The sequence below is a fragment of the Octodon degus genome, unplaced genomic scaffold (genome assembly GCF_000260255.1).
Source record: "Octodon degus isolate 3935 unplaced genomic scaffold, OctDeg1.0 scaffold00076, whole genome shotgun sequence".
In the NCBI taxonomy this organism is placed as follows: Eukaryota; Metazoa; Chordata; class Mammalia; order Rodentia; family Octodontidae; genus Octodon; species Octodon degus.
Window position 1 is genome coordinate 7,764,227 of NW_004524652.1, and position 15,091 is coordinate 7,779,317.

The window sequence follows — 15,091 nt, forward strand, 5'->3', positions numbered from 1 at the left end:
ATAAATAAATAAATAAATAAATAAAAGATTAAATGCAGCTAATGCAAAACTGTTGGGGCTAAGGAGATAGCTTAGTGGTCTAAGCACATGCCTGGCAAGTGCAGGGTCCTGAGTTCGTCGCGCATACCCCGTGCTGTGCCAGCACCACTGAAACCGGATGGGATGGTACATGCCTATAATCCCAGGGCTGGGGTGCTGAGATGGGCGATCACTATGAATCTGAGTTACATATTGAGACCTATGCCAAATAAATAAATAAATATATGAAAGATTTTTAAAAAATGTTTATGTCTTTATGAAATAATCATTTAGATAGTAAATTTTGTTTGTTTGTTTGTTTGTTTATTTATTTATGGTCTTTTTGAGACAGGGTCTTGCTGTGCAGTTCAGGCCAGCCTTGAGCTCACTTTGTAGCCCAGGCTGTTCTCAAACTCGCAGTGATCTCCTAACTCAGCCTCCCATGCTCTGGGATTACAGGTATGTGCCACCATGCCTGGCCGATAATGATATATGTTTAATATAACTTTTAATTTCTTTTATTTAGTTAGTTATTTATGGGCTTTGTTTTTTTCTTTTTTTTTTTTTTCCAGAACCGGGGATTGAACTCAGGCTCTTGCGCTTGCCAGGCCAGCACTTACTCTACTGAGCCATCTCCCCGGCCCCTATAACTTTTAATTTTTAGCATAATAGGGTAATTTTATACATAAAGCTAGCACTTTTCATAGGAGGTTTGAGATTATTAAACTTTGTTGTGCTGCTCGTTATATTACAACTTTCTTCTTAAGTGTTTTTGGGTTTGGTTTCTAGAGTCAAGGTCTCACTGTGTAGTTCAGGCTGGCCTTGAATTAACTATGGAGCCCTCCCTGGTCTTGAACTCACAACAATCCTCCTGCCTCTGCCTCTCAAGTATTGGGATTACAGACATATACCACCATGCCTGGCTACTTTTGTTGTTCTCTAGAGATAAAATACTAATTAGATGTGTTTTAAAATTAGTAATTATTGTGAAAATTGATCAAAAGGTTTGACTTGCTAATCCTTAATGTTCTTAGTAGTCACTGTAATTAAATATGTAATTCTGACCTTTTTACTCTTTTAATTTACTTTAAGAAATTAGAAGTCTAAGTCAGATTTATCTGAAATTTAATGTTACAGAATTAACAGGAAAACTTTTTTTTGGTACGGAGAATCAAACTGATGATCTTATGCTTGCCAGGCAGGCGCTATGCTGCTGAACACATCCTTGGCTCATGATAACACTTAATCTTTTAAAGAATATTTATACTGAAAGCTGTGTTTTGTTTTATTTGTGTGTGTTCATGGACTATATACTTCTGTTGGCTTTACTAGGTGTTAATGCATTTTGGAAAGGTTTAATGCCTCGCTAAGAGACATCCATCAAGGAATCCAGAGATTGTGGCAGAGGGCTGTAGGTGTGGTTGTGTCAGCTCTCAGCTGAGTTCCCCAATTGTTTGTTCTTGGCCCCTCGGGGGGTTTGTCTGGCTTGACTTTATCATTTACAGTTACTTGCAAGTCAAGGCTTAGGTGAGGGCTAGCTTCAGATTTTTAGAGAGCATCTTTTTAGTAATATATAAATATTTTATCTAAAGTACTTTAAAGGGGCTGAGGAGATAGCTCAATAGAATAAGCGCTTACCTGACAAGCTCAAGGGCCTGAGTTCAATCCCTGGTTCCGCAAAAAGAAAGAAAGAAAAAAAGAAAGAAAGAATGAACTTTAGGATGATGTAGACATGGATGATTAAATTCACATAAGTAATGATTATATAAATAATATCATGAAATGTAAAATTATTTCTTAAAAAAAAGTCATCACAATCCATTTATGAATAGACGTGTTCCTCCCATCCAATCTCTAAGGTAAGAAATTAAACTCAAAGCTTGGTTGGCCAGATGTCCTTAGTTTGCACAATTATAGTTTTAACGTTTTTTTTTTTACTTTGACTCTCTCTTAGATAAATGAGGTAAACACACAGATCAATCAACTGATTGAAAAGAAGATGATGAGAACAGAGCCAGCTGAAGGCAAGCTGTCACTCTACAGGCAACAGGTACGATCACTCCGGGCCCATATACGTGGAGCTCTAATTTGCTTGGTGATGGAGTTATCAGAACCACCAGCTCTGTTGTCCTAGTTGTCAGATGAGAAGGAAACAAAGAATAAATGTTCTGTCATTGCTAATCTCCAGATTATTGCAAAGAATTAGTGGGAAAACCACAAAAGACATCAGTTCAAGTCTGAATTATAATACACAAGATGTTTAATTTCCTTCGTGTCTGCTGACTGTGGTGATGGAACTGTTTGTGTTTATATTAGTGAACATGGAATTTTTTTACTATTCATTTTTTTAAAAATATTTATTTATTTATTTATTTATTTACTTATTTATTTAGTGTGTGGCCAGCTCAGCCCAACAGGGGGCGGGCGGGCCAGCATGTGGTGCTGGGGGATTGAACCGAGGTCTCTGTGCTTTGCTTGAGCTTAGCTTGTTCTAAGTAGGTGCTTTAGACCACTGAGCCATCTCACCAGCCCTACTATTCATTTTTAAAATGAAAGTATTAGGTAGAATAAGTAAAGGGGACTTGTGGGCTAGCTCAGTTGTTTAAAGCACCTGCTTGGGCAAACTCAGTCAGGCGCAAGGGACTGCGGTTAGGTCCCCTGCTCCACATGCTGCACCAGACCCGCCCTTAAGGCAGCCTGAGCCAGCCAAAAAAAAAAAAAAAAAAAAAAATCCTTCTCAAGATAGTATAAATAAAGGGCTGGCCAAATAGCTCAGCAGATTAAAGCACCTGTAAGCAGGCTCAGGGGCTGGGGGTTCAATCCCCAGGCCTGCCTTGCCGGCCCCACCCCTGGGACGTGATTGTGACTGGGCATGGTGGCTCACTGGTAATCCCAGCTCTTAGGAGGCTGTAAAGAGGTGGATCACTACGAATCCAATCTGGTAATGAGACCCTTAACACCCTGTTGACCCTTACCTAAAATACAAAAAAAAAAAAAGATAGTATAAGTAAAAATACTTAGACTCTTTAGGGAGTTGAAAACAATATACTTTTTGAGATTTAAAATTAGTTTGCAGAGCAAGGCGTGGTGGTGCATGCTGTAACCCCAGCCCTTGGGAGGCTGAGGCAAGAGGATCCTTGTGAGTTTGAGACCATCCTGGGCTACAAAGTGAGCTCAGTGTCAGCCTAAACTGTGAGACCCTGTCTCAAAAAGACAAAAAAAAATTTGATTGCAAAGACTTTTTTTAAAATTTATGTAATTGGTACAGGATCTCACTGCATAGCTCGAACTTGTAGTGATCCTCCTGTTTCAGCCTCCCCAGTGCTGGGATTACAGGTGTGCATGACCACACCCAGGCTCTGTGGCTGGCTCGGCACACCCAAGGGCGGGGCCAGTGCAGCCTGTGGTACCTGGGATGGAACACTGCTCCCTGCCTTCGCCTAAGCACATGCATAGTCTGCTGTGGTCAGGCTATCTCTCCAGCCCTTGCAAAGGCTTTTGTCTTCTGACTTTGTTTTTCTATAAAAGCTATTGATTTGTTCACTATAGTTTTTTCATTGATTTTTAAAATTAGGTGTATAATATGCAAATCCCACTTTTATTTTTTATAGTGGTGGTTGGTATTGGGCATGTTATTATTCCTGTCCTAGATGGAAATAATTCATGTTTTTCTGTTAAGTAAGATCCGTATTGGACTGAGCTTTATATATATATTTTTTTTCCTTCTTCCTCTTCTTCTTCCTCCTCTTCTTCCTCCTCCCCCTCCTCCTCCCCCTCCCCCTCCCTCTCTTCCTTCCCCCTTCCCCCTCCTCTTTCTTTTTTCTGAGTGCAGGTTATCAAACCCAAGTTCCTGCACACATTAGGAAGTACTGGGGATATATTCCTTTTTTTCTTTCTTTTTCTAAGACAGAATCTCACTCTGTAATTCAGGCTGGCCTTGAACTCATGACAGTACTCTTGCTTCAGCCTTCTGAGTGCTGGGATTACAGGTGCACTGGCACCATGCCTGGCTACCTTCTTCATTTTTTAAGATGGAATATTTGCCTTTCTTTTCCTTTTCTTTCTTTTTCTCTTTTTGAGACAAGGTCTTGCTGTGCAGCTCTGGATGCCCTGGAGCTCACTTTGTAGCCTAGGCTGTCTTTTTTTTGTGTGTGTGTGTGTGTGTGTGTCTGGTTCAGCCCAGGTGGGGTTAGTGCAGCATATGGAGCTGGGGATGGAACCAAAGTCCATGCACTTTGCCTGAGCTTGCTTAAGCAGGTGCTTTAGACTGCTGAGCTATCTTGCCAGCCTTTTTTAAGAACAAAACAAAACACACAGGAAGGATAATGGAATTTTTTTTAATAGGGCTCACATTTGGGATGATGTAAACCTTGTTTCAGTACATATCTGTACTATTTCACTTAATACGACTATTTAGCTGTTTTTCTTGATTAGTTATGATTCAGTCAGGGAAATCCTCTAGGAGTTGCTAGCTAGTAGAAAGCGCTACCTTCAGGGTTAAGAGCGGGCATTTGAGTTGTGTAAAGATCTGCGTGGTTCTGATCAGTTGCTTGATGTTGAAACTGCATTTTCTTTATTTGAATGCCCCAAATATAATAGATGTTTTAACCTTTCATTTTAAAAGTATGGATATTGAGTTTGGTAAGAAGACCTGTGTTATAGTTCCAAAAATACAGCATTCTTGTGTTCTTCCAAAGAAAGGAAACCCACCATGCAGAAAAGCAGCAGGCTTGCTGTTAGCCTGTTTATGTAGTTAGAATGGATAGCATCAGAGTGTTCAGAAGACTAATATTTTTATTTCTCTGTTGAAATATTCTACATTTTCAGGACTTTTGTATTTCAAATGTTTTTAGGTTAATATTTAATAAGTGTTCCATGTCCATGCTAAGTATAGAGTTGGTGATTGTGGCCAGTAGGGTGGGGCATTTGTCAAGAAAAGCCCAGCTGATACTGAAAATTCAGCTTGGCAAAGTTTAAAAAACAGGCAAGTTCACAAGAATATAAAAGGTCAATTAGATGTCTTATTTTATATTCATATTAAATGCTCAATTAGGCATCCATCATTTCTCATAAAAAAGAAGCCAAAGCAGAGGAACTTCAGGAGACTAAGGAAAAGTTAGCCAATCTAGAGAGAGAAGTATCAGCAAAGAGAAATCAAATCCGTGAATTTGATGGCACTGAAGTTTTAAAAGGAGATGAGGTAAGTTGAGGTATCTCATGGGGGAGGGACATGAGTATTAGGTTTCATTTGCAACCACTAGTATTTTTTACTTTCTTAGTCTGAATGTTAATGAAAATTTAATATTATTTCATTAAATTTTCTTGTTTCTGGGCATAGGGGAACGCACTTGTAATTCCAGCTGCACTGGAGGCTGAGGGATGAGGGTTACAACTTGGAGGCCAGCTGGGCCACTTAGCCAGGCCCTGGCTAAAAATAAAATTCTTTTTAAAGAATTAGGGATGTAGGTTTAGTGACCAAGTGCTTACCTAGCTCGTGGAAGGCACCGATTCATTCCCCAATACTGTGAGGATAACCCAGAATCCCCTGAAAACTGGAGTCTCTTTGTAGTAGTGAGATGTTCTTGATATAAAAAATGAGGGAGACTTAGTGATTTTATGAGATAATATTCTGAACTTTCACTTTTTAATTAAATGAATATATTAGGTTTATTTATTATAAATATTAATAACATTCAAACAAAACTAGTGGAAGTTAAATTCATCTTTGTTGGTGAATGTTTCTATATAAAGGTCTAAAAAAAATATTGTTACTAAGTTTTTTGTCAGTAATGTGTGTTTGGCCAGTAGGGCTGGGACGGTTAAAATGCCCTGGGCCGGGGAGACAGCTCAGCAGCATAAGCACTTTGCCTAGCATAAAAAACAAAACCAAACCCTTATTACCTATGGTTACAAGTTTAAAAAGATACAGTTATACCTTCTATGTTGTACTTCAAATTTTGCACAGTACTTTAACAGCTGTTGTTGCATGTATCTTCTAGTTCATAAGATTACTGTAGCAGGACAAGTAATGAGTAATTTGTTTATTGATGGCTAAGCTCAAGCACCAGAAATAAAATTTTTCATTCCCTTTTCATAAAGTAGCCTCAAAAAAGACTTAATGAATAAAGCCAGCTTAGTACTTTTTGTTTAAGCAAATCAAATGATAGGTCATATTTGAGTGACTAAATATTGCCTGTATGCTAGCAACTCTTGCAGGCTTTTAAATTTTTTTCTATTAACTATAGATCTCAACAAAAGCTACTTTGAAAAACTGCTCATTGTCCAAGCTTCATTTTTTGCTTTGAGAATTTACTGAATTCATGCTGTTAAAAATTGGCAGCAAACCTTCACTGTGCCAAACACAAGGAAATCTTCTAATGGTACCATTTTTCTCTGTGGTACTTCTGATTGTCACCTCCGTTTATTGCGTAGGAGAAGTCATAAATTTAGGAAGGCAACTCTGGATTGAAAATTTCCTTTGGTTTTTTTCACGTCTACTCTTAAGATTGCCCTAAGATGTGGGAGTACTTTACATGATACCCAGCAGCTAAAGCATGGGCTTGGAGACATACTGTTGCTGTTGACGGGGAGGGTGGGTTAATTATGCAGCACTTTGCTTTTTAAGAGGCCATGCTATTTCCAAGCAGTTTTATCGTTTCTTAAGAAAATGCTGGGCCACAGGTATAACTCAGTGGTATGGCGCCTACCTGGCAAGCGTGAGGTTCTGAGGTTGATTCCTGGTTCAAAAAAAAAAAAAGAAAGTGCTGTCAGTTGACAAGAAATTGATTGTTATGGCCACATTTGACACAGCTAGTGCTGCTAGTTTGGTGTTGATGTTCTGTCTATGCAAATGTGGGGGAAAGAACCAAGTGCCAAGTGATTAGCCTTTAATATTGAGAAATCGTGGTGGGTAGAAGTATCTGATGACACACAAAAGAATAGTTTTTAACAGGAAAGAGATCACTTTCAAAGGGTATGGTCAACTTAATTTTTGAGTAATTTCTGATGAGGAACTAGAACAACTTAAGTTATTTGGCAGTTACCTAAAAGAACAGAAGGTATTGGGGAACATGATACATAATGTTATGAAGAACAAGTCTTGGTAGACCAATTTTATTTTCAACTTCGATAGAGTGATAGGCCATATGGGCAAAAGGAAGAAGTTTGTTATACTTAACATTACATAAGATTAGTTGAACTTCATTGAAGTTTTTGATTTGGTATCACATGGTAATCAGTAAGCCATGGCCTTTGCCGCTTGACTCACAGTTGGTGAGAGGGTATTGTGAAGCGTAGGCATGTGTGTTTGGGAAGAATGGTTTGCTGAGAATCCCATGCAGAGTGCGGAGAGGGGACCAGCATTTCTTGAGGCCTTCTCTACAAAGCTCTGTGCTAAATGCTTTTATAAACATGCTTCTTTGCTGCATCCACGATGTGCTATTATCATTCCTGGTATGTCATTGAGTTGGCTCAGGGAAATTATAGAATCATATACCTAATAAGTGGCCAACCTGAGAGCCAGGTTTCTCTATTTTAGAATAATTAATAATTTTTTATGTATTTAGCACAGGGTCTACAGAGTCTCACTACACAGATCAGACTCCTAGTGGTCCTCCTGTTTTCAGCCTCCCCAGCTCTGGGATTACAGGTAGTGGCTGGGGGCTGGCTGCTATTCCAGCATGTGGTGCACGGGGATCAAACCCTGGTCCCTGTGATTGCCTAAGCAGGCACTTTGTCTGCTGAGCTATCTCGTTGGCCCGATGGTTTCTCTATTTTTTGCTTGTTTGTTTTTGAGACAGGGTCTCACTGTGCAGTTCAAGCTGGCCTTGAACTCAAACCTTAAACTCCTGGTGCTCTTCCTGCTTCAGCTTCCTGAATGGTGGGATTACAGGCATGAGGCACCACACCTGGCCTCTCCTATATTTCTATTGATCTTGAACAAATTTCTTTTATGAGTTTTTTTCTATCTATGAAATGTGAGGGATTGCTATTCACTGTTGGATTTGGCATTACAAGATAGTTACTTTAAAAATGCAAGGGATAATAGCCATCAAAGCTTATGACAGGGCCGGCCAGATAGCTCAGTGGATTAAAGTGCCTGCTTATGCTTATGCAGAGTGTAGAGGCTAGGGTTCATTCCCAGACGTGCCATGCTAGCCTCACCCCTGGGGTGTGCTGAGACTGGGATTGAGACTGGGTGTGGTTGTGGGCATGGTGGTGCACACCTGTAATCCCAGCACTTGGGAGGCTGAAAACAGGAGGATCACTATGAGTCCGATCTGTGTAGTGAGATCCTGTAGACCCTGTACTTAAAAAAAAAAAAAAAAAAGCTTCTGACAAACTCAAAGGCTTAATCAATGATTAAGGTTTGACATCTGAAGTGCTCATTCTCATGGGTGTGGGCAACTGCATGTGTGAGACACCTGTAGTGGAGCAGGTAAGAATGCAGGCTCTAGAACTTCATTCAGTTGTTTTGAGTGCAAATCCTGGTTTGCTGCTTTGCAACCGGGTGACCACGGGCAAGTTTCTTAGTCTCTTTGTGCTCAGCTGCAAATGTGAATGCTACTGACAGAATTATTGTGGGAATTACTTAAATTAGTGCGGGTAAGGTTCTTAGAACAGCCCTAGGAATAGAGTAAACTCAGTGTGTTGGCTGCTAGAATTTGTATGTTGTCAGTCACCTGTGCAAATTTCAAAAGCTAGAAATACAATTTATAGACAGCTTTAAAATCAAAACCAGCACTTTTCAGACTGAGAGAAATTTAGTAGAAATAAGTATGAAATAACTTCTATTCAGGAGTAAATAAATTACACAGATTTAAGATAGAATAAGATGCTGACAAGAGCCATTGAAGCAGCCGTTCCCTGAGCCCCTCACTGTGTGCTCAGTCCTCACCAGTATTTTAAAAATGCACCTTGAGGGGCTAGGGAGATGGCTCAGTAGAATAAGTGCTTGCCTGGCAAGTGCAAGGGCCTGAGTTCAATCCCCGGTTCCGCCAAAAAAAAAAAAAAAGTGCACCTTGCACAACAGTATGAATGTATCTAATAACGCAAAATGGTACATTTAAAAATAGTTAAAAAAACAAACAGAAAAAAACCCAAACAATAAATTCATGTTTTATATTATACAGTCATCCTAATTTATCTTCTCAAAAAGCATATGAACTAAATCTTCATTTTGTAACTGAGGAAACGGACATTTCCATCACTTTCCTAATGTTGTGCAGTTAGTGTGCTGCCTGTCACAGAGGAACACAGACGTGAGTGCTTCTGCAGCTGTGTTCCACAGAGGATGCTGTGGGATCCGCACTTCTCTAAGGCAGTCAGAATAGGTAGATTCTAGGAGTGAGGACTGCACTGCAGATGTCATTAATTGGAAATGTTTACTTATTAAAACTGTGTGATAGGGGCTGGGGAGATGGCTCAGTAGAATAAGCACTTGCCTGGCAAGCACAAGGGTCTGAGTTCAATCCCTGGTTCAAAAAGAAAAAAAAAACCTAAACTAAAACTGTGTGATAGTCATTGGTTCAGATATAGAACTTCTTGCCTCGATTATCCATATATAGTTGTTTAATCAATCTTAGAAAACTTTAGAGACATCACTGTTAATAAGGATGAATGTAGTGAGTCCTAAATTTATATAGTGATTTATATTTTTTTCTTGAAACTGACGATGGAACCGGGCCTTACGCATGCTGGGCAAGCGCTGTGCCACTGAGCTGCACTCGGCCAGGTCATGTGCTTGTTACATGTAGTCAGCAGTTTTTGATGTTTGGTAATAAACTGTGCATTTTGGTGTTTTTTATGTCATTAAAGTTAGTATTCCAGCTAGGTGTGGTGGCTGCCACCTGTAATTCCAGCACTTAGGAGGCTGCGGCAGGAGGATAGTTGAGAGTTTGAAGCCAGCCTGGGCTACAAAGTGAATTCTGGCCAGCCTGAAGTACATAGCAAAACCCTGTCTCAAAAAGACAAAAAAAAAAAAAAAAAAAAAAAAAAAGTTAATATTCCAGATGTTACATTTGTCTTAGAATTTTAGCTCTTCTGATTCCAGATGGCAAGTGTACAGGCATTCGTCATTGGACATTTTCATAAGTATTACCTTGTTGTCTTTATTAATAAAAAATTAGGAATCTAAAAACACTTTTCTCATTGTATTTTATCATTTTAACATTTAATTTTCATCATAATTCTATGCTTGAGGCAATACAAAGGAATAAGCACAGCATATATTTCTCTCTTATTCTGCCAACATTCTTCTTTATTATTTTTTATGCATTTGGTACAGGGTCTCACTGCACAGCCCAGACTCCTGGTGATCCTCCTGGTTTCAGCTTCTCCAGCACTGGGATGACAGGTGTGCGCTACCATGCCCCATCTCTGTGCCTGGGGGTGGGGCCAGCTCAGCATGTGGTGTTGGGGATTGAACCACAGTCCCTGTACTTGCCTAAGCAGGTGATTAGTGTGCTGAGCTATCTCGTCAGCCCTCTGCCAACATTCTTGACATAGGATTTTTTTTTTTTTTTTTTTTTGTCTTTTTGAGACAGGGTCTCACTATGAAGTTTAGACTGGCCTTTAAACTCACTTTGTTCTCATTAAAAATAAAAAAATTAAAAAAAAAAAAACAAAACTCACTTTGTAGCCCAGGCTGGCCTCAAACTCAGGAATTTTTTAAGAATTAAAATTATCTTCTTGGGAGCCTGCCCATTAGCTCAGTTGTTTAAGTGCCTGCTTAAACAAAGCAGTCAGGCTCAAGATGCTCTGGTTCTAACCCAGTTTCTCACAAGAAGCCAGAAATACCCTCAAGGCATCCTCAGGCTACCAAAAAAAATAATAATAATAATAAGTAAATAAAATAAAATAATCTTCTTAACAGAAAGGTATTTTTTTAGCCAGTCTGATCTTTTTTTTTTTTTCTTTTTTTTTGAGTGGACTTCTCTTTTACTGTGAAAAAGGCAGAGTTTATGCTTTTCAATGCATGAGCTTTTAGACTTTAAAAGTAGTTTTGAGCTTATGTGGTCATTTCAACCCATTTAACAAGAATAAACGGTGGTGGTCATTTAAAGTGACTTCTCTCCAAAGCAGTCTCCCTGTGTTCCCTGTATCAACTCACTTAATTCTTACAATAGCCACTTGCGGTAGGTGCAGTCCCAAACAGAAATCATGAGAAAATTGAGCCCTGAGTGGGGGAGGTGGTGATGGAGTTGGGCAGCGTAGCAAGAAAGGCCAGGGCTGCGAGCACCTTGGGACTCCTCCCCCAACACTCTCCTCCTGCCTAGCCAGTCTAATCTATATTGATGTCTTCACTCTAGTATTTGGAAAGTGGTAAAGGTTATGTTTAGAAATTGTATTTAGCTGGGCTGGTGATGCACGCCTGTAATCCCAGCAGTTGGGAGGCAAAGGGCTGGAGGATTGCTTCGGGTTCTAGACCAGCTTAGGTTACAAAGCAAGCTCAAGGCCAGCCTGAACTACATAGTGAGACCTTGTCTCAAAAAGACCAAAAAGAAATTTAGATTATTAATAATAAAAAAGTTAATATACAGTTATAATGTTCCAGGTACTATATTAGGCTCATTATATGTATTACATTTATTTTATTGTAAAACCCTGAGGTGCCCCATGTTTACAGGTAAGAGATTGAGTCACATAGTTTGAACTAACTTGCCCAAGGTCACACTGCTGGCACTCAGCAGCACCAGGATTCAAACTGAGGCAGTCTAGCTCCAGAGTGCTCAGTAATTTACACATGTAATATAACAAGTAAAAGAAACTGTGCTTAAAAAATGTGATATCTTACCAAGTGTGATAGTGCACATCTGTAAACCTAGCACTCTGGAAGTTGAGACAGGAGGCTCTGAGTTCGATTCCCAGTATCAGAAGAAAAAAAATCAGGGGCCGGGGAGATAGCTCAGTAGGATGAGCACTTGCCTGGCAAGCGCAGGGTTCTAAGTTCAATCCCCCGTACCGTTAAAAAAATAAAGAACAACTAAAGTGATACTCCATTTGTGGTCAAATTATGCCTGGAGTATTATTTCACATTTTTGGCTTCATTTCATAAGAGAAATAGCATCGTTCCAGAGTCCCAGATGAGGAGGACCAACATGGATGCAAAGTCTAAAAACTTTCTGGAGTGAAAGAGAAGGTGGTGTGCAGAACAGAGCTTAGCTGGCCTGGGACTCCTGTCCCTGGAAAGCTCTGCTAGCAGACACACCCTGGCTTGGCATCTGCGAACCTGAATTTTGGAATGATTCCCACCATTCCTGATTGGTTCACCACACCTAGGGTAGGTATATGCAGAGTCTGCTTTACGTAAGCACTAGCTTTCCTTCTGGGAGTTGAAATTTTGGTATGGGGCAGGCAGAAGGTACCCACACAATCAGCCCCAGCTCAAAACTCTGAACCTCAGATCGCTAGTGGCTTCCCTAGTGGCAGCATTCACGGGTGTTGTTACGGCCCTTACTGGATGGTAGCACACTGTTGTGGTTGACAGGCACAGTTGTAACTCAAGTTGTTGATAAAAGGGTGTTACCATCAGTGTGTTCTTCACAAGATAGCAGAGGAAGTGGGGCATGTTGGTCACACCTGTAATCCCAGCACCGGGGAGGCTAAGGCAGAAGGCTCACCATGAGTTCCAGACCAGCATGGGCTGCGCAGTCGTGTTCAAACTCAGTCTGGACTACATACTGAGACCCAATCACCAACTAAAAGGTAACAGGGGATCTGAGTTCAAGTAGCATCTCCTCTAGGAAGTACACACTTGCTGTTTTCCCATCCCATCCCTTCTCTTGGGTCCTCTGCAAGAGACTCTTCTAGCACTTCCTCTTGCCTGTTCAGATACCCAGTACTGTCCAGGTCACTGGGTCAGTTCCTGCCGCCTCTGACGGAGGTAACAGTAATGTCTGCGATGGCAGGGTTGTAGCTTGTTTCCTGTCTTTACTTAGTATAGGTGCTTGAAACTAAAGTGTGTTAACTAAGATAGCTATGTTTTTTAAGTCAGAAAAGTTCTAATAAAAATTTGGGGGTTTCTTTGTAGGCTTCTGTTGATAATAAAAATTATTATGTGTAACTCCTCATCCTAACCATAGATACATATTTCTTTTTTCTTTTTCTTTCTTTCTTTTTTTTTTTTTTTTTTTGAGACACATTCTCACTGAGTAGTTCAGGCTGGCTTTGAACTCACTATATAACCAGGCTGGTCTCCGTGTTCCATGTCTTAAAAATATATTTCATAGTATACATAGCTCATTTTAAATGCCTGACCACAAACATAAATGTATCATTTAGTTGGACAGCCTCCAGTCACTTGTGCTATGATTTTTTTGCCATTTCATAGGCAGCAACCTAATCTGAAGACTTTATCTCAATAGAAGAACAAACAGCCTGTATCTCTTCTAGTAGTGGTTGTAGCAACTGATGCTTATGTCTTGGTCACCTTGCTATCTCTGAATCTAGTTGAATAATTTGAAAAAGTTGCTATTGATGGTGGCACACACCTGTAATTCCAGCACTGAGGAAGTTGAGACAGGAGGATTGCCACAAGTTGGTGGCTAGTCTGGGCCACATAATGAGTTCAAAGCTAGCCAGATCAGTATAGCTAGACCCTGCCTCAAAATATGTGGCTTTTTTGGTTTTTGTTTTGTTTTGGGGTTTTTTTGGTGGAACTGGGGATTGAACTCAGGCCCTTATGCTTGTCAGGGAAGCGCTTATTCTACTGAGCCATCTCCCCAGCCCCAAAATTTTGCCATTCATCTCACATCCATTTATTTTTTTATTTTGTTTTGTTTTTTATTTTTTTAGTGGAATTAGGGATTGAACTCAGGCCCTTGCGCTTGCCAGGCAAGTGCTTATTCTACTGAGCTATCTCCCTGGTCCTCAAAAAAAAAAGGTTTTTTGATAAAGTTAAAAAAGAAAAAAGTCCCAATATTGCAGGGCTGTAGTGCTAGTACCTTCCTAGAGCTTTCATTCAGATGAATACTGGGGTCTGCAGTTCTGTACAGCGCAGATGAACCTCTGCCTGAGGCCCCACTGCGCCTTGTGTGCTGAGTGGCCACCTGGCCCACCAAGTGGGCACATGGTCCCTTGCATGTTCTCCTCTTGCCCTACAAGAAGTTCAGCAATTCTGCAGTTATAGCTAATTGGAAAATGTGCTGGTCAAACAGTATTTGTAAGCAGCTTAGGAAGGGCCATCCAGTTCATTCTACACCCACAGAAATCCTAGAGCTAAATGGGAAAGATTATGAAATCATCTTTAAATACTTCAAAGAGGAGCACAAGGAAGATAAGGGAATCCTGGCAAGATTTGCTGCAGCTGTCAAATTTTGACACTTGTAATTGGATCATCCACCCCTCTCAGTGAGCCCAGGCAAACCTGTGATATTTTTAGAACTTTTTCACATCACATTTTGCTCTTTAGAGTTCAAAACAGGACCTGAGAACCCTAAAATTTCCCAAGAGATGGAACAAAACAGAATCAGATAAATTTTGCTGAATTCACTGTAATAAAAATAGCCTGTTACATTTGAAATTTAGGTAATGTCATAATTTTAACCCCCAAATTTTAAGACTTTTCATAGATATTGTCCCCTAGAGCATTAACTGCTTAGGCAGCAGTGGAAACAGCCATCAGAGACACAACTGCATGGTGCTGACTTGGTTACGTGGAAGCGCAGAGACCGTGGCAGGTCTGAGTCACTGCCTTCCAGATGGTTTTTCTGGGGCCACCAGTTTCGTTAAGGCAGATTCCTCGTTACAGACTCTCAGAGGAAGGTGCAGCCAACTAGACATTACCATCTGTAGATAACTACCTTGTTCATGCCTGGCGTGCAGACAGTTTCTAATTTAAAGTTAAAAATGTAACACTGACAGGTTGGGAAGGGTTAGATTGGTATTATATGTTTGCGTGTTCAGCAGTAGTTACGGGTGTTCAGAAAGACTGGCTTTAGGGGCTGGAGAGATGGCTCAGTGGTCTAAAGCACCTACTTGGAACAAGCTCGGCAAAGCACAGGGACCGCGGTTCGATCCCCCAGCACCACATGCCAGCCAGCCGCGCCCCCTGGTGGGCTGAGCTGGCCACACA

At 40.4% G+C, this 15,091-nt stretch overlaps 1 protein-coding gene across 1 annotated transcript in view; it reads left to right on the plus strand.

The window, feature by feature from the left end:
• The window catches only part of Ift81 (intraflagellar transport 81), a gene marked incomplete at its 3' end in the record, with an annotated part of 88,456 nt that overhangs the window by 21,944 nt on the left and 51,421 nt on the right, over positions 1-15,091 (plus strand). Inside the window, exons 10-11 of the mRNA XM_023720674.1 lie at positions 1,973-2,068; positions 5,072-5,218. Of these exons, the coding sequence (XP_023576442.1) occupies positions 1,973-2,068; positions 5,072-5,218 (243 nt within the window). The remainder of the gene's footprint in view (positions 1-1,972; positions 2,069-5,071; positions 5,219-15,091) is intronic.